The sequence below is a fragment of the Dipodomys ordii genome, unplaced genomic scaffold (assembly GCF_000151885.1).
Source record: "Dipodomys ordii isolate 6190 unplaced genomic scaffold, Dord_2.0 Scaffold38, whole genome shotgun sequence".
NCBI lineage: Eukaryota > Metazoa > Chordata > Mammalia > Rodentia > Heteromyidae > Dipodomys > Dipodomys ordii.
This window is the reverse complement of record NW_012267254.1, coordinates 10554559-10578939: the sequence shown is the minus strand read 5'-3', so window position 1 is coordinate 10578939 and position 24381 is coordinate 10554559. Positions and strand designations below refer to the sequence as shown.

At 38.2% G+C, this 24381-nt stretch overlaps 1 protein-coding gene across 1 annotated transcript in view; it reads left to right on the top strand.

Moving 5' to 3' along the window:
• The first annotated feature begins 15231 nt into the window (after positions 1 to 15231).
• Sh2d1a (SH2 domain containing 1A) overlaps positions 15232 to 24381 on the top strand; it is a 25969-nt gene continuing 16819 nt past the window's right edge. Inside the window, exon 1 of the mRNA XM_013018158.1 lies at positions 15232 to 15499. Coding sequence (XP_012873612.1) covers positions 15363 to 15499 — 137 coding nt within the window. The 5' untranslated portion in view covers positions 15232 to 15362. The remainder of the gene's footprint in view (positions 15500 to 24381) is intronic.

Genomic DNA, 24381 nt, shown 5'->3' with positions numbered 1-24381 from the left:
TTCAATCCCCAGCACTGGTGTACAAAGAAATGTGTATACACACACAGACACACACAGACAGACACACACAGACAGACACACAGACACACAGACACACACACACACACACACACACACACATATCCCTAATCACATCAGTCTTCCTGTCTGCTCATCAGCCTGCCTGAAAGACCACTGAATTGCATTGTCTGGAACAATGTCGACTATATACCTTTCAAATCTCTGCTGCCTCCATTCCAAATCTCTCCAGTTATTAGTGACTGTCTGAGGGCAGATATCAGGGCTAGTGTGCTTTCTGTATATAGATGGTGATTCTCTTGGGAGGCTTAACTGTGTTAAAAATAGAACTGGTTAGCTTGTTGTGGGTGGATCATGCCTGTAATTCTAGCTACTCAGGATGCTGAGATCAGAGGATTGTGGTTTGAACAGCTGGAACAGGAAAGTCCATGAGACTCTTATCTCCAATTAACCAGCAGAGAGCTATGGCTCAAGTGGTAGAGCACTACTCTTGAGCAAATAATGCTCAGAAACAGTCTAGGCTCTGAATTCAAGTCCCAAGACTGGCACAGACATAGACAGACAGACAGACACACACACACACATTGGTCAGGGGCCAGTATTCTTGAGAATGCCCCTGCAGACTTTTCCCTTCCAATAGATGTGTTGTTTGTAGTTTTCTGTTCTTCCCTAAGACAGCTGTGGCAAAGTAAGGAAGAGCCAAGGAATGTTGAGTTGCGAGAGTGGGAGGTGATGATGATCTGCCTCCAGTTTGAAGCAAAGGTATCTTTGTGTTACCTAACACAACAGGTTCCACATTTGTCACAGTTTTTCTGATCTTAACTAATAATAAAAGAGTGTGAAATTATGTCACGTTTCTTGTGTATTGTGTACCTTGGGGTAACTGCTTTGAGCCAGCAGCTCAAAACCCCATCTTCAGTCTCTTCCCCTGAGGTAAAGGAATGTTCAATCTAGCTCAATATTGGGATTCTTCTAATTCTTATGAGTTACACAAGCATTGGAAGCACTTGTATGGGTCCTTCAATCCATCATCATTTTTCTCGGCTACCCTTATTATCCAAGTCCACTTGGCCCCTTAAAGTTAAACCTGGGTGTTCCGTAAGTGTTGATGGAGTACAGGAGTGGGAAGATAGGACAAAGAGGTGGGGGGGAGTGAGGTGAGGTAGGTGTTTTGCTCACTTTGGACCCCTAATGCCTGGGATCTCACTACCCGATGTGTACCAAGAAGCTATTTCCCCAAGGCTGTTTTTATAAGGACCCTTAATGCTTGGGATCAGAAATTTCCTTCCTATGCTTTTCTCTCCAAGGCCTTGTCCCCAAGCTGTAGACTGTCTTCTTATAAGACTTTCTATCAGGCAAAGAGGGTAAAGGCTGGCAACCTGCTTGATAAGGGACAGGAATGGGACCAGAGAACAAAAGGGACCCTGCCTCATCAGCCTTCTTACATCCCTCAGACATGTGATTATTGAGATGGCCCTGGTTACTTGGGAGGGGAGCACTGGAGATGAAGGTGTCTGTTAGGGTCATTAGACCCGAGTCATCTGGGTTGGGGCAGGATTTTATTCCTGCGTATACTGCAGATTGAGCACAAAGCTTTGCATTTCATAGGCTGCTACTCTACCATTCCACCCAAGCTGGAAGCTTGTTTTTACTTTTTTTGAGGTAGCATCTTGCTTTAGCCATGATTATTCTATTTTAGGTTTTTCATTGTTTCTGGGAATTATTAGGCTTACACTTCTACATCCAGCTTTTGTCTATGGAGATTTATATACTTGATTTTTCCCAGGATGGCCTAGAAACTTGTTTTTCCCAATTTCAGCCAACTATATAGCTTGAGATGACGGGAGTACGATTTATAAGTTGAGAAGGGAATATTGTGAATTTTTCTGCCTGGGCTGACCTGGAGACATATTTCTCCTGATCTCAGCCTTCTGAGTAGCTAGGAGTACAGGCATGGACCACCAGTGCCTAGCTTGGGGCATGTTTTTTGATGCTTGGGTACTTATAGCTCCTTGGACTTTTTGGAATACAGGGACCAGATGAGAGCTAGGAATTTTCAACATATTTTATTTTCATGTACCAACAGGGCATTCTAGATCTCACTGTAATTGCTACTTTTATGATTCCAAAATAGTCTCTGTGGTTTACTGGTATATATTTTGACCTATATGAAACCACTTTGTGTGTATACCTTTTGTGTGAGAGTGTGTATATACCTTTTGTATATTTTAATTGGACTGCAGTCTTTCAGAACTGATCTTTTAAATTTTTAATACTTTTTTATTGTAAAGTTACATGAGTAAGGTAATGAGTCCATTTCCTATCAAGCATTTTTACACCCTCCTTTATATTTTCCCTACCATCCTTTTCCTCCCCTCTCCCCTCCCTGCAAAGTTGTGAAGTTCGTTTTCAACATACTGTCTTGTACATCTCATTGTTACAATGGGTCAACCTATATCCTTATTTTAGCATTTTGTTATTTCCCTTCCCATCCTCAAATTACAAAAATATATATACAAGATGCAGGACACCAGAATCAAATACAGTGACAACAGGGGTTGTACCATGAGGGAAGAACATACAAAAGAAACAACACAAATCACATAGTACATTATAAGTACATTAAGAAGAACAGCAACAAAGATAAAATCTCTTGTGTCCCTATCTTGGGGTTCATTTTGCTTAGCATCAGGTCATGTGTACAGAGCTTTTGACCTTTTCTGTTTGTCCTAGACATATACTAGTTATTGCACATAAGGGAAACCATGGAACCTATGTTCTTTGAGTCTGGCTTACTTCACTTAATATAATTTTTTCCAAGTCTCTCCATTTCCTAACAAATGGGTCAGTGTCATTCTTTCTGATGGAGGCATAGAATTCCATTGTATATATGTACATTACATTTTCTTGATCCATTCATCTACTGAGGGGACTCTGGGTTGATTGATTCCATATCTTAGCTATGGTGAATAATGCTGCCATAAACATAGTTGTGCTGGTAGTTTTAGTATGGCCTTGTTTGTGATCATTTGCGTAAATGCCTAAAAGTGGGATTGCTGGGTCATAGGGGAGCTCTATGTGGAGTCTTTTGAGGAACCTCCATACTGCTTTCTAAAGTTTACATTCCCATCAACAATGCAATAGGGTTCCCTTTTGGCCACATCCCCTCCAGCATCTGTTGTTATTAAAGTTCTTTTTTTATTGTGAAAATATTGTACAGAGGGGTTACAATTACATGGGCAAGATAATGAGTACATTTCTTTTTTGGGGGGGGGTCCGGTCGTGGGGCCTGAACTCTGGGCCTGGGCGCTGTCCCTCAGCTCTTCAGCTCAAGGCTAGTGCTCTACCACTTGAGCCACAGCACAACTTTGGGCTTTTTTCATTTTGCTTAGTGGTGCTGAGGAATCTAACCCAGGGCCTCATGCATGCAAGGCAAGTGCTCTACCACTGAGCCACCTTCCCAGCCCATGAGTACATTTCTTATCAAGCATTGTAGCCTCCTCCTTTGTTTCCCCTTCCCATCCTCCCCCCCACCCTCCACCCAATCCTCCCCCCCTAGAGTTCTTGATTATAGCCATTCTAACTGGGATGAGGTGGAATCTCCATGTTGTTTCGATTTGCACTTCTTTTATGGCTAGAGAAGTTGAACATTTCTTTATGTGTCTATTGGCCATTCTTATTTTCTCTTCAGAGAAGTCGCTCTTTAAGTCTTTAGCCCACTTATTAATCAGGAAGTTGTTTCTTTGAGGATTTGTTGTTGGGGGATTTAATTTTTTGAGTTCTAAGTATATTTTAGATATGAGACCTTGTCCATTGTATGGCTAGTGAAGATCTTCTCCCAGTCTGTGAGCTTTCTATTGATCTTGCTTGCTATGTCCTTTGATATGCAGAAGCTCTGCAGTTTCATGCAATCCCATTTGTCCAACCTTTGATTTGTTGTGTTTCTGGGTCTTTATGAAGAAAATTTTGGCCTGTGCCAAGGAGCCCTAAAGTTTCTCCTATTCCTTCCTGTAATGTTTTCAGGGTGTCTGATTTGACTTCGAGGTCTTTGATCCATTTGGAGTTGATTCTGGTGCAGGGAGATATATGGGGATCTAGCTTTAGTTTTGTATAGGTGTTTAACCAATTTTTCCAGCACCATTTACTGAAGAGGCTGTCTTTCTTTCATTCTATTATTTTTTTAGCTCCCTTATCAAGATTAGGTGGCTACAGGTCTGTGGGTTCATTTCTGGGTCTTCATTTCTATTCCATTAGTCCTCAGGTGTGTTCTTGTGCCAGTACCAAGCTGTTTTGATTACTATGGCTTTGTAGTAGAGTTGAAGTTCGGTATTGATATTTCTCCAGCACTTTTTTATGCTAAGGACTGTTTTTGCTATTCGGGGTCTTTTATTGTTCCTTATGAATTTTTGGATTGCTTCTTCTATTTCCTTGAAGAATGAGGTTGGGATATTGATAGGAGAACTGACTTTTTTTTAAAGCAACCTGAACCACCAAGTCTATCTAATTACTGATTTCTTCTAGGGTAGGTACACCAAACAAAGGGCAGCATGTATCTAAGCTGAGAGCCTGGGATTTGGAACTAGAGATCTGAGTTCAGTTACTTGCTGTGTTACTGATGAGCTACATCACTTCACATTAGTTACTGATTTTTAGGAGACTCAACAACTTAGTTTACTTTTCCTCTCATTGGGGGTACTGATCTGGGTGTGGTGACAATGCAGATAAAGGCTTATTAGAGAGCTAAGAGCTACCATCAATGTCTTACTATGTTTGAAATATGCTAAGTATATTTTGCCTTCTGGTAACTATAGGAATAATAAATATCCATATTAATAATCCTCATAGTCTGTTCCATTGTCTCCATTTTACAGATATATTAAATCAGTGCTCAAGTTTGGCTTGAAAATGAAATTTTACTGGTTCCAGGTTCTTGCTCTTCCTATTATATCATATTGCTTTAACCATTTATCCTTACTATTATGCTTGCATATTGACAGGTATCATCAATATTTAAGCCAAATGAAATTATTGTAATGGAAGGACTTTGAGATATAGGGTCAGTCTGTTGACCATGGAGCTACATTTAGAATCTTTCAAATTTTGAGATGTATGGTCACCTAGGCTATCAGGAGTAGTTCCTTTTATTATCTTAACCACCAGGATTATAACAAAAATAATAGGGAGAATGGTAATTTAGGGAATGACTTGTGTGTCATTGATCAAGCAAGCTTTATGGAAAAGGTTGTGTTGAAGTTTAATATGATTAAGGTACAACACATGTTGACTGCCTATCTAAAGTCTGAAAAACTCAGTTTTTAGAGTGCCAGCTCTAAGAGTGCAATCTATGTTTATATATTTTTGAGTGGGGAAGGAGAGAATTAAGAGATTTCAAAACCTTCCGTCTCATGTTGCAATATGGGATGTAATTGACTTACTAAAATAGGTCTGGGAGGAGGACACTGGTGGTACACATCTGTGATCCTAGATACTCAGAAGGCTGAGATCTAAGGATTATAAGCCAAATCCAGCTAGGGCAGGAAATTCCATGAGATTCTTATTTTCAGTTAACCAACAAAAGGCCAGAATTGGAACCATGGTTTAAGTGGTAGAGCACTCATCTTGGGCATAAAAGCTTAAGGACAGCGTTCAGGCCCAGAGTTGAGTTCAAAATTCAGTGCCAGTATACACACACAGTCACAGACACAGACACAGACACAGACACATACACCCCCCAAATCAATTGTATTACTAAATGTATGACAGTGACACAGAAATACATAAATCCTTATCATGTGTGGTGTAAAACTCTCAACACCAATGCTACTGCACTTTTTATTTTATTTTTTGCTATACTGAGGTCTGTACTCAGGGCTTTGTGCTTACTAGTTTAGAATAATAGTGCGGAGCTATGCCTCCAGATATGATTTTCAATGTTAGTTTGTGTGTGTGTGTGTGTGTGTGTGTGTGTATGCCAGTCCTGGGGCCTGAAGTCAGGGTCTGGGGTCTGTTCCCGAACTTTTTTGCTCAAGGCTGGCACTCTACCACTTTCACCACAGTGCCACTACTGTCTTTTTGGGTAGTTAATTGGAGAAGAGAGTCATGTGGACTTTGCTGCCTGGGTTAGCTTTGAGCCTTGACCCTTAGATCTCAGCCTCCTGAATTGATGGGATTATATGCATGAGCTACTAGTGCCTGACTTTCACTAGTTATCTTGAAAATATACTCTTATGCTTAGCCAAGTGTGAACCTGAGCCTTAGCTACCTACTTTTAGGCTTTCCTAAGAATTCTTCCAGCAGGTTAGCTCTTGGCCCATTTTCTCGAACCTCTCTGGGTATAAAGCAAGTATGGTACCCAGTATAGAGCTTAGTAATACCACTGTGAATCTCCAGTTTCTTTTTTATTGCTTTACAGATTAAATAAACAGCATGAATTCTGAGCAGTCTTGCTACAAATATTGCATTGTGCGCCACTCTTTAAAGGTAATTGTTAGTCTTTAATGAAATCCTGTTCTATTAGAAGAAAAAAGGAAAATTTTCACCCTACAATAGTTCTCAGTCTTTTCATCAATTGGTCCATAATATTTTTGTCATGCAGAATATCATTTTTGATAGATTCTGTATATCAAATGGTATAAATTAGTAAATGATTCTTTACTCATTTAAAATTAAGGGGAAAAAAGAATTATACCATTTGGGCATCTTTGGTTCATGCCTATAATCCTAGCTACTGAAAGGCTGTGATCTGGAGAATTGGGCAAAAAAATCCATGAGGCTATAGTCCCAATTAACCAGTAAAAAGACAGAATGATGTCATTGTTCAAGTGGTACAGAGCTACCTGTGAGCAAGCAAGGTGAACCATAGATCCTGAGCTCAAGCCCCAGTACTGGTCCTCCCTCCACAACTATCTACCATTAGCTGTTTCATTTACTAGATTACAATATTTGTTTACAAATCTACTTATGGAAATATAGTCTTATTTATGTCATTCCTCACTAAATTTTTCTTTTTGTGACTCGCAGATCGAAGTGATAATTCATGCTATAAAATACCAGAGGTTTCTTAAGACCTTCATTCAGACAAAATATATAGACAAAATAATAGTTCTTTGGATTTTAACCTTTTATATTAAATTCTAGTGGTTGAATTTTAGTAAGGAGTTTCTAAGAAAAAGAACAGATTTTTTAGAGCTGAAAACTAAATTCAGAGACTTGCACTTGCCAGGTAAGTGCTCTTCCACTGAGCTAAATCTCCAACCCCAAAAGAACAGATTTTTAGATGAGAAGTTAGAGCTTCTTTACAAGAAGTGGTATTTGCTTATTACTTTTACATGCTGAGGGTTCCCACCCAAGATGAAAGGACATAGAAAAATGATTCAATCACTATCTAGAGGCAACTAGGTTGATGAGGCCAAAAGAGCTACACAATGATTTATTTGTCTGTCATGGGTTGAGAAGTGGAATGTGAAGTTATTTCTACAAACCAAAATGAAGCAGATCACAGAGTAGATGTTAGTAAGCAATGAATGTGCAAGAAGTCAGTATCAGAAGTGATATACTCCTTGAGGTAAATTAGAAGCTTCACTCTCTAAAGGGTTTACTCTATAAAGGGAAACAGGAAGGGGGAAGGGAGGTGCTAACTAGATGCCAGATACTGTGACATCTAGGTTTACAGGATTAGCTACCTAGTGTGAGCCATGGTCATCCGTGGCTTTTTAAAGTTTTCTTTCTTCTTCTTTTTTTTTTTTTGTCAGTTCTAGGGCATGAACTCTGCCTTGGAAGCTGTTCCTGATCTCTTTTGTGCAAGGCTAGCAGCATTTTACCACTTGAGCCAAAGCACCACTTCTGGCCTTTCCTGACTAGTTTATTGGAGATAAGAGTCACAGACTTTTCTGCCTGGGCTGGTTTCAAACTACGATCCTCAGATCTCAGTTTCCTAGGCTAGGATTATAGGCGTGAGCTACCAGCACATAGCTTTTACAGTTTTTATGAGATGAGGTCTTACTATGTTGCCCAGATTAGCAATGAACACCTGGTCTCAAGCAATCCTCCTGAGTAGCTGGAAGTACGGACACATGGATCTCTTGCTTTGGATGGATCAACTGATGATTCAGATTCCAGGCCTGTAAGCTTGGAAACAGGCTTGACTCTTAAGACCATTCCAATGAGTATTAACCAATGAGACACAGAATCTTAGAACAATGCCGAGTTTCAGCCAAAATTGGGTTTCCTAGCTGGGTACTAGTGGCTCATGCCTTGCTACTGAGGAAGCTGAGATATGAGGATTATGATTCAAAGCCAGCCCAGGCAAGAAAGTCCATGGGACTCTTGTCTCCAATTAACCACCAAAAAGCCACATATGGTTCCATGACTCAAGTGGAAGAGTGTTAGTCTTGAACAAAACAGCTCAGGGATAGCACTGAAGCCCTGAGCTCAAGCCTCAGGACCAACACACACACACACACACACACACACACACACATTTAGATTTCCTTTAGGGGGGGCTGGGAAGGTGGCTCAGTGGTAGAGTGCTTTGCCTTGCATGCCTGAGGCCCTGGGTTTGATTCCTCAGCACCCCATAAGCAAAAAGAAAAAAGCTGGGAGTGGTGCTGTGGCTCAAGTGGTAGAGCGCTCGCCTTGAGCTGAAGAGCTGAGGGACAGCGCCCAGGCCCAGAGTTCAGGCCCCACGACTGGACCAAAAAAAAAAATAGATTTCCTTTAGGTCATAGAAGGAGGTAAAATCAGGACAAGTAAAAGAATCCATATCCAGTAGACAAGAAAACTAAGACCTTGCTATCCTAGATAGATTGTGAAGTCTGATGATATAAGTTAAATTCCATGTACTACTACTGTGCTCCTAGAGCCCTGTAGTTTCCTTTAGCACAGCTTGTATTAGTTATTTCTACATCACGTGGAAACATACTTGACATAAATAAGGGAGAAAAGATTTATTATGATTCATGGTTTCAGATACATTAGTCCATCATGGCTGGCTCTGTTGTTTCTGAGCCCATATGAAGCTAAGCATCATGGCATGGAAGGTATGGATGAGCAGACTAGATCATCTTATGATAGCAAGCAAACAGGGAAAATAGGACCAAAGATCGGATATAGCATTTGAAGGCATGACCCTAGTGAACTACTTCCCCCAGCTAAGCCCTATTGCCTACAGTTTTTATTACCTCCCCTAAAAATGCCAATATCTGGAGCACAGCATTTCATACATAGGCCTATGGGAGGCATTTCATTTTCAAACTATAATACAGCCTTTCAGTAAATTACAATAATCTGTTTGCTTGCTTCACTGGGCAGTGAGCACTTAAGTATAGGTACACCATTTTTCTACATTTAAAATATCTGCTCCATGGGGAGGGAAGGCATGGAAGGAGAAAAACAAAGGAGGAGGTAACAATGCTCAATAGGAAATGTACTCATTACCTTACTCATGTAACTGTAACCCCTCTGTACACTATTTTTACAATAAAAAACGTGTAAAAATAATAAAAATAAATATCTACTCCATAATTTGGCATATGTTATTGGATGTTCATAAATGACTGAAAAAATAAACATGTTTATTTATTTTGTGCCAGTCCTGGGGCTTGAATGAGGACCTGGGTGCTGTCCTTGAGCTTTTGCTCAAGTCTAGTGCTCTACCATTTGAGACTCAGCTCTACTTCTGGCTTCTTTTGAGTAGTTTATTGGATATAAAAGTCTCATGGACTTTCCTGTCTGGCTGGCTTTGGACTGCAGTCCTCAAATCTCAGCCTCCCAAGTAGCTAGGATTATAGGCGTGACTCACTAACGCTTGGCCTTGAAAACGAAATATATTTTAAACAGGCTTAAGTACAAGTACCTGTCTTTAGTCTCTGACTTAAAAAAATAGTAGTCACATCAGTAAGCCAATTATTAGCTACACATAAGTAAACCAGGTATTACCAAGGGATATACTCTTTATTTTTTTAAAGATATTAAGACGTTTTTATCTTGCTTTAAAAAGGAAGTGAACTTTATGAAGTGTGGAGAGAATGTGTAAACTCACCACATGTGACAACATTATAACGCTTTCACAGGAGAATTCACACTTATAGATGAGCTAGTGGAAGAACAAAGTTAGTTTTGAAAGGTTACAGAAAAAGATTTTAAAATGTCAGAGCCACTGTATAAAACTGACCACCATTGGCATCATGTTTTTAATCTGTCTGGGTCTGAGAATAGCCTAGGGTTTTTGAAATGAAGACAATTATCACCTCAGATGGGGTATACACATGCAAAATTCCGTCACCTCTCAGAGACCTGAGGAGGTGACAGGTTTAGATAAGAAGACACTTTGAACCTTGGATGACAGTTTCTTACTTTCAATGCTTTTGTGCTTTATTTAAATGGCAGCTATACTCTAAAAGGTTGTAGTTTTCTTTAAATTGTGAAGCTTTCTTCCTAGATTCTACAGTTTTTATTTCTTAGGTTATTTTAAAACAAGAACAAGGTTTTTTCCCCTATTGTTTGATCTTGTTTCTAGCATAAAAGTGATTTGAGTCCTTTTCTGTTTCTCTCTAAAGAAACACCTTTGATTTTTATTTAAAACACGAATTTTTAGAGTAAAAGTAACCTTAAGGGTCATCTGCTTCAATTCCATTTCACAGATGAAGATAATGAGATTCCAAGAGGAAACAATTGAATGGCAAAACATAGAGTGTGGAAGATGGGTCAGAGGACATACTCACTTTTCTCTAGATGAGAGAGTGTACCTTTGTTTATTTTTTCAGTACAGGAGTTTGAACTAAGGCCTTGTACCTACTAGGCAAGTACACTATTATTTGAGCCAACTTCCTGCTAGCCCCTTTTAGCACTGGTTATTATGTTTTTTTGTTATGGTCCTGGGATTTGAACTCAGGGCCTAAGTAATGTTTCTATACATTCTCTTTGCTCAACGCTTATGCTATCGCAGTTGAGCCACAGCCCCACATCTAACGTTTTAAAAGGTAGTTAATTGGTGATAAAGATCTCATGGACTTCCTGCTTTACCTGGCTTTGAACCATGATCCACAGAGATCGGCTTCCTGAGTAGCTAAGATTATAGGTGTGAGCCACTGGTGCCCAGCTCACTAGTTATTTTTGAGATAAGGTCTTGCTTCATGCTTAGACCAAATCCTTGTATTTGTGTGTGCCTCTGTTGCTGGGATGACAGGCAGGAACCATTGCATTCAGTCATTAGTGGTGATGGAGTCTATGTACATTTATTTTTGCCTGGCTAGCTTCAAATCATGATTTCCCTATCTCTTACTCCCAAGTAATTAGAATTACAGGCTAAAGCCACTGTGCCCTACTCTTCTTTTATTTTCTTGGGACCATAAACTTTATTCATTCACTCAAAAATACATTAGCATTTACTGTGTACTAGATACTGAAGATACAGTGGTGAACAAGGTATATAAAACCCTCTGTACAGTATGTCCACAAAAAAATTAAATTAAATTAAAAAAAACCCTTCCACAGAGGACTTTATAATTAATTGGAAGAGATAGACAATAAACAATCAGATTCCTCAGCTTCTATTAATATGTACTTGATCTTAGAGCCTGTTCCTTAACTTTTGGGTCTATTGATACTTTTATTTTCTCCATTACTTCCTGGTCTCACTTTTCTTCTTTATCTCTCTTGTGGGTATAACATGAAAGAAGGAAGATAACCATGTCATTTTCATTTTTCTGTATATTTCAGGATCAGGGTAAAGCTTTGAATTTGCTAAAGTCAGGTTTTGTACCAGTGTAACGTAAGAGTGAAGATAAGTATTTTTCATCAACACTGCACTAGTGGGCTGGCTTAGCTGTCAGCTCATTTGTGAGATGACAAAGAAGTACTGGATGTAAGAGTTGTACTATTACCTTATAATTTATCTGTTTTTTAATACAGTTTTAGTTGTGCTGAACCCCACTGTACTTGGATGCTTTGACAGGTGTACTATTTTAGTAACACAGAACAAAACAGAGACAGAAAAGAAGAATACATGGTGTGCTTGTGCTGTCAGATGTGGGTTGCTCTATTCTTAAGTTTGTGGATGATTTGTTCAGAGTTGCTCAGGGACAACAAAAGGTTAGGATTTGTTTTTAACCTATGTAACACTGAGTGTTCTCACAGTTCCCTTGGGAGGTGGTGGGAGGTGGGATGTTATTTCTATGGACACGTGTAAGAGGATACTGTTCCCTGTCTTATCTTTTCCTATTTGAAATGTCACCATTATAATTAATTTTTCAGAGATAACAATTTGCTTCTGTGAAGAGTCTAGTGTGGACTAACTTATGAAGTTTTTTTTAGGGGGAGGGTAAGTTTTCCTGAACTCTTTTTGCTCAAGGCTAGTGCACTACCACTTTGAGCCACAGCTCCACTTCTGATTTTCTGGTGGTTAATTGAAGATAAAAGTCTCCTAGACTTTTTTGCTCAGGCTGTCTTCAAACAGCAATCTTCAGATTCTCAGCATTCTGAGTCGCTAGGATGGCAGGCATGAGCCACCAGTACCTGGTCTTATGAAGTTTTTTAACAGGAATAAGATCAATTCTTCCATAACTCAAAGCATTCAAAGGGCTAAGAGAGAGCTGGGCAAAAACCTGAGGTGGGATGCTGATGAGATAATCTTTGCTCAGTTCCTTAGAGTCATATGAGAAGCCATTGTGCCATTCTGGTTGTCACTTCAACATCATTTGATTATTCATTCTTAGTGTAGAAAATGACTGTAGGAAACTTTTGTTTACACTTTAGTTACTAAGGATGAACAATTTTCAGTCAAGTTGTTTTCCAGGGTTTTCAGGACAGAGAAAGGACAACACCTCCCTATGTGCTTATTCTTTCCCTTTCTGCCTCTCCCTCAATATGAATGACTGTTCAGCTTTAAGCTTTCCTCTGGTAAAATTAGAGGAAGTTGTTTGGGAAATATTACTTAGCACGTTTTGAAATAAATGTAACACTATTTTAGAGAAGGAAATAAAAAATCGTTTAAATAGGGATACAGGTGGACCCATTGCAACAATGAGATGTACAAGTCGTTATGTTGGAAAACGAACTTTACAACTGGCCGGGGGGGGGTGGGAAGAAGGGTAGGGGTGGGGGGAGCGGGGTATGGGAAGGGATAGGAAGGGGAAACAAAGGAGGAAGCAAAAATGCTTGATAAGAAATGTAGTCATTATCTTGCCCATGTAATGGTAACTCCTCTGTACGGTATTTTCATAATACAAATTTTTTAAAAATTTTTTAAAAAAGTTTTTTTTTGGTCAAAAATTAGCTACCAAAAATCATTCTCTAGAACCAAGAATGAAAGTTACATTACATGGAGTGGGAAGCTCAGGTAATAGAGCACCAACATGTGACTAAAAGTATAAGACCCTGCGTTCAAGTTGTGGTCCTGGTGAAAAGGTACATTACAATGATCAATACTTACACAATGACTTAAAAGAGATTTTAGGAATAAAGTGCTGAAAATCAAGTCCTGTATACCAGAGAAAACATACAAATCCACATAAAGACAAAGCACCAACTTCACATAATCCAATCCATTCTCTCACCTAGAACATATCAAGTAAATATTGGACATCTTTGGACATAACATTGGGTGTTTTGTACTTCAGCAAGTACTTTGGGATCTTGAATAAGGTGTTAGGGAAAAATAAGCAGTATTTGTGGATGGGCACCAGTCTCATACTTCTAATTCTAGTTATTCAAGAGGCCAAAATTTTAGGCTTGTAGTTTGAAGCCAACCAGGGCAGACAAGTCAATGAAACTTTTATTTCTAATTAACCACCAAAAACTGGAAGTGGATCTGTGGTTCAAGTGATAGAGCATTAGCCTTGTGCAAAAAAAGCTCAGGGTCAGTGACCAGGCCCTGAATTCAATCCCCAGGTCTGCAGAAAAAAAGCCAGAAGTGGAGCTCTGGTTTAAGTGGTAAAGCACTAGCTTTGTGCAAAAAGAAGTGCAGGAACAGCACTCAGTCCTGGAGTTCAATTCCAGGACTGCAAAAACATCAATATTTAGTTAAGAACAATATTATACAGGGAGCTAGAAGGTGGCTTAGTGGTAGAGTGCTTGCCTCGCATGCATGAGGCCCAGAGTTCAATTCCTCAGCACCACATAAGCAGAAAAAGCCAGAAGTGGCTCTGTGAGTAATTGAGTGCTAGCCTTGAGCTGAAGAGCTGAGGGACAGCGCCCAGGACCAGAGTTCAGGCATCACAACTGACAAAAAGAGCAACAAAAGTTTATTCAGGAGGCTGGGGGTGTGGTTCAATGGCACTATGCTTCATGTGTGTCTCTGGATTCTTTATTCCTAGTATTGTAAAAACTAAAAATAAAAAGATTGCTCAATTGGACAGTAAGATGTGGTGGTTCATATGCAGCATGGGATAGGAAGCAGGAGGACTGGATATTGGTGGCTGGCTGGACAAAGTTAGTGAGGTGCTTAACTCAAAAACAATGTACTAACCAAAGAGCTGGGGCATGGCTCAAGTGGAAAAGTGTTAGTAAGCATGTGCAAGGCACTGGCTTCAATCTTCATTACCACAAAAAAAAGAAAAAGACTGTTGAAGAGAATCATATGAGGCAGGAAGACAGAGTAGAAGAACTTACTCAAGGGCAGTGTTCAGTTGTGATTGCATGTTAATAGTTCTAGTGTTTTTAACTGTATTTTTTTGTCTTTTCTTTTTTGGTACTGGGGATCAAACCCAGGATGTTGCACTTACTAGGCAAGCACTTTGCCACTGAGCTACATCCCAGCCCTAGTTCTAGTGTTTTGATCATAGAGCTTTTATTCTTTTTACTTTGTCAGTTTCACTTTGTCCCACAGTATGACATGTAAATTTGTCTGTATCAACTCCTTCGGAAACTAGTTAAGCCTTGCTTGGTGACTCTAAAGGTAGCAGGCTAAGGAGGATAGAATGATTACTAAGGGTTTTAACAAAATCTGTTTGCATTACCAGTATAACTCAAATCTCCTGAGGTTTCTCCAAGGTTTTTGTCCTTTCCACTTGAACCCTGTGTTGGAATTTGAGCAGATGATCAAATGCCATGGCAATTTCTATGGGACATTAGTTGCTAAATTGCTGAGTTCATTTTAATTGAAGTGTGAGAAGACAGGTAGACAACATCCTGTTCTTTGAGCTCTCTCTCTTGCTCTTGCTCTCTTTCTCTCACATACAAACATGCGCACGCGCACGCGCGCGCACACACACACACACACACACACACACACACACACATCTGGCTGAACTGGGAGTCAGGTGGCTGATTTGTGCCTGGCGGCAACAGCACCACTAATATTTCCTTTTTACCATCTCTGTCCTTGGCCCTCTTGAATACATCAAGCCATGGAGGCAGTGACTGTGTATCATGGCAAGATCAGCCGGGAGACTGGGGAGAAGCTACTGCTTGCCAGGGGACTTGATGGCAGCTATTTGTTGAGAGACAGCGAGAGTGTTCCAGGAGTGTACTGCTTGTGTGTGCTGTGAGTACATTATGGTGGTAGCCTGGCTACATGTGTGGCCTGGGACTGCTGAGGGTGGGGGTAATACATATGTTTTTTTTTATCAAGGCAGGAGGAAGCACAGGTGGCCATAGCTCATGGAGGCCTCTTCCTCCCCACATCCATGGCCCTAAGACTTCCTTAGATTGAACGGAGGCATATGGTGACCATGAAATGGCCTATGTGCTGAACAGGACTTTTATGGATTGTGTGGAATGCCCTTCACAGTGGGAAAATGTGCCCTGGAATTTTCTTTCATTCTGAGAAACATCACTGCTCTGGATTACTGTTTTGATGTCTAGTAGAGGCCACAAGCAGATTTGGACATTTTATCCCAAAGGAAGAGAGCAGTAAATTCGGGGGAGACAGAAAAGTAAGAAATGGAGCCCATTACTTTAAGAATGTAATACCAGTTAGATCAGGATGCTGGTGTGTGTGTGTGTGTGTGTGTGTGTGTGTGTGTGTGTGTGTGTGTGTGTGTGTCTGCCTCTCTGGATCTGCTGAGTTAGTTTCCATTACTGGAGTTGTATAGTGGGTAAAAGGTTTCAGAAGTATGACCCTTTTCAATAAAAGCCAGAACTGACAAGAATTGTAAAGAGCATAGATGGAAAACACCCTTGTTATGATTCAGTCTTGCTCTTTGCTTAGGCAGTTTTGAATAGGAACTCGAATCTTTGCTCCAGACCTCCAGAAGCTGGCAGATTTGAAGCCTAATTTTCAGTAATAGATGCTAGGGTGTGATACCAGCAAATGAATCTCAGAGTTTCTCAGTTTTCTTATCTATCAAATGGGCATCATTTTAAAAACTATGTCATTGTGAAGGGTAAACCAAAGGAGGAGGCTGCAATGCTTGGTAAGAAATGTACACATTATCCTGCCCATGTAATTGTAACCCCTCTGTACAGTATGTTCACAAATAATAAATAAATAAAAAATAAAAACTATGTCATGAGGATTAAATGCCATAATGTATGTGAAAAGGTGAGCATTGGACCAGACTCAGTGCATGTTCAGTAAATCTAAGCCATTTGGCAGTATTATTACATTTTTATCTTTTTAGAGGATATATTTTAGTACTCATAGAGACATTTCTGAAGGAGAAACCAGTTTGAGCACTGTCAGCAAGATAAAAATACCTAATCTTAACCATTAAGTTCTGGACAGAAACAAAACAAAGAAAGATTTTTGTACTGAGTTCAGTACTTAATGATTCTTTCTGGTTCAAAGAAAAAAAATACTATCAATTCTGTTAGAGGATTTTCATTTTATGTTTCTTTAAACATAATGGTCTTGAGCTGGGTACTAGTGGCTCATGCTTGTAATCCTGGCTACTCAGGAGGTTGAGATGTAAGGATTGCTGTTCGAAGCTAGCCTGGACAGGAAAGGCTGTGAGACTCTTTTTATTTTATTTTTATTTTTTGTTAGTCACGGGATGTGAACTCTGGGCCTGGGCACTGTTTCTGAGCTCTTCAGCTAAGTGTTCTACCACTTGAGCCACAGCTTTACTTCCAAGGCTGTGAGACTCTTTAACCATCTAAAAAACAGAATTGGAGCTGTGGCGTAAGTGGTATAGTGCTAACATTGAGCACAAAAGCTCAGGGACAGTTCTGAGCTGTTGAGTAGCTCATGTCTTGAGTTCAAACCCTAGAACTGGTACCAAAAAAAGATTGTCTTGTTTGTGGCAGTTCTAAGCACACATTAAATAATTTTATTATAAAAACTTGAAAGCAAATGAGTGGAAGCCTCTGAATTTTTTCGATTTAATTTCTATGTGTATGTGTTTATGTAAATATATGCCTGTCAGTGGAGCCCAGGGTCTCAGCTGCTTTACCATTGACTGAGCTACATACACCTCCCAGCCCTATTCTGGATCTTTTGTTTTGCTTATGTGGTTGATTTTTCCAAATGAGACCCAAAAGAGCAAGGAAAGCCAACTGGGATTCTTAGGGTCCATAATATTCAATGCATATCCTATGAAACTAGGAAAAATGAGGGAAGGATTGGGTTGGGAGGGATGGGAGAGAAATATGGAAGAAGTGCCATTGATCAAGATGCATTGCAGTTAAATATATGTCTATGTAGATATATAATATATTGTTTATAGTATTATAGTATATATTATATGCATATTATACATATATACATCTATATTTATATACAATTTTTTTAAAGAAGAAGACTTACTGAAAGTGGCTGCTTTAGGAAAGCTAACAAAGCTGGAGAAAGCAATCTTTAACCTTGAGATAAATGTAAAGGTTCACAAGAAGCGTGAGTTAGGGGAGAGAGAACAGCAGACACTGTGTGACAGACACACCAAAGGCTACAACCTCACTGGTCCTCCAGACATTACTGAAGCACTTATGGTCTCTACTTTCAAATGTACATTCGGTTCACACAATAAGTGTGAAATTCTCAAACATTTAAGTTTCTACCCAAAGTGGCTAGTTTTTTACCTTTACTCCTCTCCGAAAATGTCCTCATGAAGTAGCATAAAGTAGTAAGCAAGTTGGGAGTTCCCTTCCTGTGTCTTTTGATGGTGCCCTAGTGCTTCAAAGATTTTTAACGTGATAGCCAGACTGCTGCAGAGGCAAGTCACAAGGACACATGACCTTCTATCCATTTCTTCACCTTATAAAGCCAAGGTCCTTTTAGATACATATAAGCACTTTATTACCTCTTATTGGTACTACACTGTGACTACAAAATTTTGTTTTGGAATAATCCATGTAATTAGTTTGATTGCAGATTTGACTCCATGGTTTCTCACTCTATCTTTTTTTCATTCCTTTTAACCACAAAGATTTGAGTGGGCTTTAGTTTTTGTGTTTTTATTGTAGAGATAACACGTCATCGTCCTTTCAGACTGTACTTTAAGTTGTACTTTCAAACCAGGCTTGTCCCTTTGTTCAGTTCTAAATGTCTCAATCATGGTTTTCAGATATAGCTTTTTAGTCTATTCAGTTTTAGAAAGTAAAATCTCATAAAGCAAAATGGAAGTTTTTCATTTATACACTTGCTCACCTTCATTTAAAGTGAGAAATTTTTCTTTCAATTATTTTCTCTAAACCTAGATTTTTTTGTATAAGCCTATTAAAAATGCTTCATTATACTTGATCATGTTAGAAAATTTGAAAAACATAGAGAATGGCCTGAACAAGAAATCATCTATAATTTTACAATCTAAAGATAACTACTATTAAAATTTTAGTGAATATTTTGCATTTGTTGTTAGTGTATATATGCTTTTATCATATATTTTGTGGTTTTCCCATTAGGTATGAAAAAAATCCTCACAATATTCTTAAAAATAATTTAAAGGTTGGGTGCCCATAATTCATGCCTATAATCCTAGCTACTCAAGAGGGTTGAGATCTGAGGATTGTGGTTCAAAGCCAGCCTGAGCAGGAAAGTCTGTAACACTCTTATCTCCAGTTAACCATCAAAAAGCTGGGAGTGGAGGTGTGGTTCAAGTGGTAGGGCACTAGCCTTGAGCAAAATAACTCAAAGACAGTACCCAGGCCTTGAATTCAAGCCCCAGGACCAGCACCAACAAAAAATGATAATAATTTGAAGGGAGTAGAATAGCTGTGAGATAGTGAATATATATTTTTGTCATAATCTTTTTGACATTTATATCATTCCATTTTAAGATTATTTTACCATAGTTAATATTCCAGAATATAAAAGTTTTCTTGAGGGGCTGAGAAGGTGGCTCAGTGGTAGAGAGCTTGCCTTGCATGGATGAGGCCCTGGGTTCGATTCCTCAGCATCACATAAATGGAAAAAGCTGGAAGTGGTGCTGTGGCTCAAGTGGTAGAGTGCAAGCCTTGAGCTGAAGAGCTGAGGGACAGTGCCCAGGCCCAGAGTTCAGGCCCCACGACTGAAAAAAAAAGTTTTGTTGCTTCTGTGACTGTTTCCTTATGTAATTTCTAGGTCAGAAAATACAAACAATTTCAGATTCATAACACATATATGATTATTACACTAAGTTTCAAAATGGTTATTCCAATTTATATATTTATCAGAAAGGTACCTACCCTAAAATTGGGTAAACTTGCTAAAAAATAATTCTACTTCACATTTGGTATACTATTATTTATTTTGTGTTTACACTTATCTTTTAATTTGTCATGTTTTAGTTTTCATGTTTAGCAATTGCCATTTTATATGAGTATTAAGTGATTCTATTTTTTAAATTTGCAATTCTATTTCTTAATTCATGAATTGGCTCTTTGTGTTTGGCTATGTGTATACTTTCTCACTTAGTTTATGTCTTACTGTTTTTCTTAATGCATTATAATCTTTTTGCATACTAACCTTCATCTGCTATATACTTTCTTTTTCTTTTTTGGCATGGTAGTACTAGGGCTTGAACTCAGGACCTGTCTCTTTTGCTTGGCTCTTTTGATCATGGCTGGTATTCCACCACTTGAGCCATACCTGTAGCCTTGCTTTTTTTCTTTCAGAGATGAAGTCTTCTGAGCCCTAGCTTCCTGAATAGCTAGGAATAGAAGTATGAACCACTGGCAGCTGGGTGCTATTACCCTTTTTTTTAAGGTCTAATCTTAGGTGCTGGGATAAATTTTTTTATTGTGAAAATACAATATAGAGGGGTTGCAATTACATGGGCAAGATAATGAGATAATGAGTACATTTCTTATCCAGCATTGTTGCCTCCTCCTTTGCCATTATCTTTTTTGACACACAAGGTTTAACTTTGTACATCTGGGGATGTAGTTCACTGGAAAAGTACTTGTTTAACATGCACAAGACCCTGGGTTCCAGCCTCTATGCCACAAGAAAGTAAGAAAACAACAAACATTTTAGTAGTCAAATTTGTCACTCATTTTCTTTGTTTTTAATTTCTTTATCTCTCAGTTTGGGAAATCCTTTCTCCTTCAGAGATATTGTAAAACTTCATTTCTGATTTGTAACAAATTTGTTTTGTTAATTTACACTTAACCCTTTAATGCCATTTGAAATTTTATTGCTATGCACATAAAGGATCTGATCTGATTTTGTTTCCCCCATATGCAGCAATTGTTCCAATGCAATTTATTAAAAAGAACTTCCATTGTTCCCTAGTTTGTTAGACTGCCTCACTATATAGTAAAATAATATTGTATATGTTTAACAGTTATTCTTTCTGAACTATCTTTTGTCCCAATGGATCTATTTATCCTTATACAGGTAGCATTACAAAAGCATGTTTATTTAAAATTTATTTTCTATCCTTATCGGTTGTTTGAGGTGAAACTTAAAACAATTTTGTTAAATTAATAAACTTTGTTGGGATTGCATTAATGTAATTAATAAATTAAGGAGAATTTTTTCTAATCAGTTATGGGGCTTGAACTCTGGGCCTGGGCATTGTCCCTGAGCTCTTCAGCTCAAGGCTAGTGCTCTACCACTTGAGCCACAGCACCACTTCTGGTTTTCTGGAGGTATATTGAAGATAACTGTCTCATGGACTTTCATGCCAGGGCTGACTTTGAACTGTGATCCTCAGATCTCAGCCTCCTGAGTAGCTAGGATTACAGCTGTGAGCTACCAGCATCCAGCTGAGAAATTGTTTTTGAAGAATATACTCTTTGCTTCCAAATACATGTCTCTCTTGTTATAACTTTTCATTCATAACTATCAATAGAGATTTTGTTTTTCTGTAGGTCTTAAACACTGTATTTACTATGTGGATGAAAGGGTTTGTCTTCTTTATCATAAAGAAATCTGTTTCCACTTTATTTTCTGTTACATACAAAAGCTCTGATTTATGTACTGTTATTCTTCTGGTATATACAATACTCCTATTAAAGCAAACATATATTCATATTTTTGTCTTTAGTTTCTTGGTATACTAGATTTCTTATCACTGAGGTACATATATGTCCTTACATTTTTTTTTTCCATTTTTATCCTCCTTTTAGACGCCATTTGGAAAGTACCAATTATCCAATGGGATTGATTGATGGCAAGAAGAGGAAAACTAATTTAAAATATTTCAAAAAATAGCTTCCAATAATTAGCTTATTTCTGTAGTTAACATCCTTCTGTACATATCTGGCTTTGTTAGTTATCTAATGGACGGGTTGTAAGAATAAATGGTATTATAATTATTTTGCCTCAAGGGCACATAATGAAGTCATTTGACATGTATGTCCTCAGATAAAAAGCATAATTATCTTTTTGCCCTTTAAGATTTAAAGGAATTACTGGAAATAAAGTGCCTGTCAAACAACTGAACTAAAAAAATGGAGGAGGAGCAGTACAAAATAAAATTCCAACTTATCATTTGTCATAGAGGAGAACAGTGTCCAAAAGAACTTCAAAAACTTCAGATTTAAGTTTTCTTTAGCATGAAATTAAAACTTAATTTTGCTTTATTTATTTTATTTCATTTTTGGTGTCATCCTTGGGCTTAAACTCAGTGTCTGGGTGCTGTCCCTGAGCTTTTGTGCACAAGGCTATTGCTCTACCACTTCTGGACTTCTTTTGGTGCTTAATTGTAGATAAGAGTCTGGTCTGGCTTCAAGCCACAGTCCTCAGATTTTAGCCTCCCGACTAGCTGGAAGTATAGGCTTGAGCCACAAGTGCCTGATATAATTTTTGAATTCGATTTGATAGGTGTATGTTGACACATCTTCATGATAAGTCACCCAAGTTATTTTAAATTTTCTGGATACAATTCGTGGAGTGACCCTGAAAGCAAGCCTAAGATTAAATTTACCACACATAAACTATCAAATGAAAAATTCACTGGCAAATAAACCAAGTTCTTACACTAGCTGATGATGTGAAGTTGAAGTTGATTATATTGAAGATGCAATTTAGTTTTTAGCAAAGATTGAGTCTGAATTGACCTTTTCTGGGATTTCTCCTACCAGGTTATCCTTACCTGACTTTTTCTTCTTAGCGCACTTCATTATCTTTTCCCTCAGTGGACAGTTGCCTTTTAGATCAATCTGTTAATTTATTCCTTCTAAATGAATCATGATAGAATGGTAGGGAGATCGCTCATATCACCCAGCCAGACCCTCTGAGGATGCATCTAGTTCCCATCCTAATCTAGCTATTTTACTTCGGGCAAATTGCTTGAACTTTCTGTGCTTCAGTTTCTTTTTCTTTTCTTTTTTTTTTGGGCGTTGGCACTATCCCTCAGCTCTTCAGCTCAATGCTGGCATTCTACCAGTTGAGCCACAGCGCCACTTCCCGTTTCCTGGTGGTTTACTGGAGATAAGAGTCTCACAGACTTTGCTGCCTGGGTTGGCTTTGAACCATGATCCTCAGATCTCAGCCTCCTGAGTTGCTAGGATTACAGGTGTGAGCCACCAGCGCCTGGCTCAGTTTCTTATCTATAAAACAAGCAATGGTCACTGAACCTGATCTATCTATCTATCTATCTATCTATCTATCTATCTACATATTACACATAAATTGACATAGTGCATTGATACTTCTTGTACAATTATTTAAAGAAAAATTACAAAACATACAATGGTAATAATAATCACAAAGATTATTGTATGAGTTCATATTTATTAAGTTAACATTTAATACATTTTTAACATAAATAAAAATCTCTACAAGATACAGTACAAAATTAGATAATCATGGGTTGGGGTTTTAGCTTATGAAAAAGTACTTGCCTGGCAAGTAAAAAGCCCTAAGTTCAGTTCTCAGCTCTGCAAAAAAAAAGATAATCATGAATGTACATAAATAAAATGCGTATGCACGTTTAAGGGAAAAAGTTATGTTTATTTTCATGACATATCAAAAACTACTATCACTAGCTTTACTACTTGCTTGGAAAAGGATGACTTTTGACTATTCTGAAAACTGAAATGTACCCTGAAAGAATAAAGTTTGGGTCACAGAAACTTGAGAAATGTCTTGAATCAATGATGATGGTTTTGTATGCGACATTATTTCTCTGGATATAGAATATTTACTTAAAAATCAGACATGTAATCATGTCTTGAATTTTGCACAGAGCATTTACATCGTATGAACATAAGAGGTCATGGGAACTATATTGTTTTGTTTGAAGTGTCATGAAGAAGTCAGATATACTTAAACATTTTCTTCTGAGTAGTCCTTGAAGTGGTATAAAGAAGGAATTACTGTGGTTTTGTTGGTTTGAAACCAAGATTTGTCCTCCACACTGACCCATTAAGAAAATAATAGGTTGGGTGGCTTTCTTCTTATCTACTTCTAATTAAAACACTAAAAAAGGACTTATGAACAGCTTTTGATGAAATAAAGACAAATTTTAATATCAGCAAAAAGTAGATAAACACCTTTTAGTCATTGAAATGAAAAATATTGATTATTAAAATAATGGCAACAATTTAGACTACTCTTCTGTACCAATTACTCATTTTCTCTTTTTTTCCATAAGAAACTTAAAATTCCAGACTCATCATCAAGTCCACAAAATAATTTTAACATGAGAAGAAAGTTAAAATTATACATTCTTGATTTATCTTTAATAATGCATAGAGCCAGAGGAAATATAATCCTAAAAATCTGTAACAAAACAGTGCTGCTCACAAGACAATATGTTGGAAATAATCCGTACAACAGCGGGAAGGGTTCCGAGGGGGAGGGAAAGTAGGAGAAAAATGAGGGAAGGGGTAACAAGTTCAATAAGGAATGTATTCACTAAAACTTACTTATATAACTTTAACCCTTCTGTACATCACCTTGACAATTAAGAAAAGACGTACCAATTTTTAGTAAGTTTTTTTATTGTGAAAATACAGTACAGAGGGGTTACAGTTACATGAGCAAAGTAATGAGTACATTTCTTATCAAGCATTGTTGCCTCCTCTTTTGTTTTTCCCCTACCATCCCTTCCCTCCCACCTC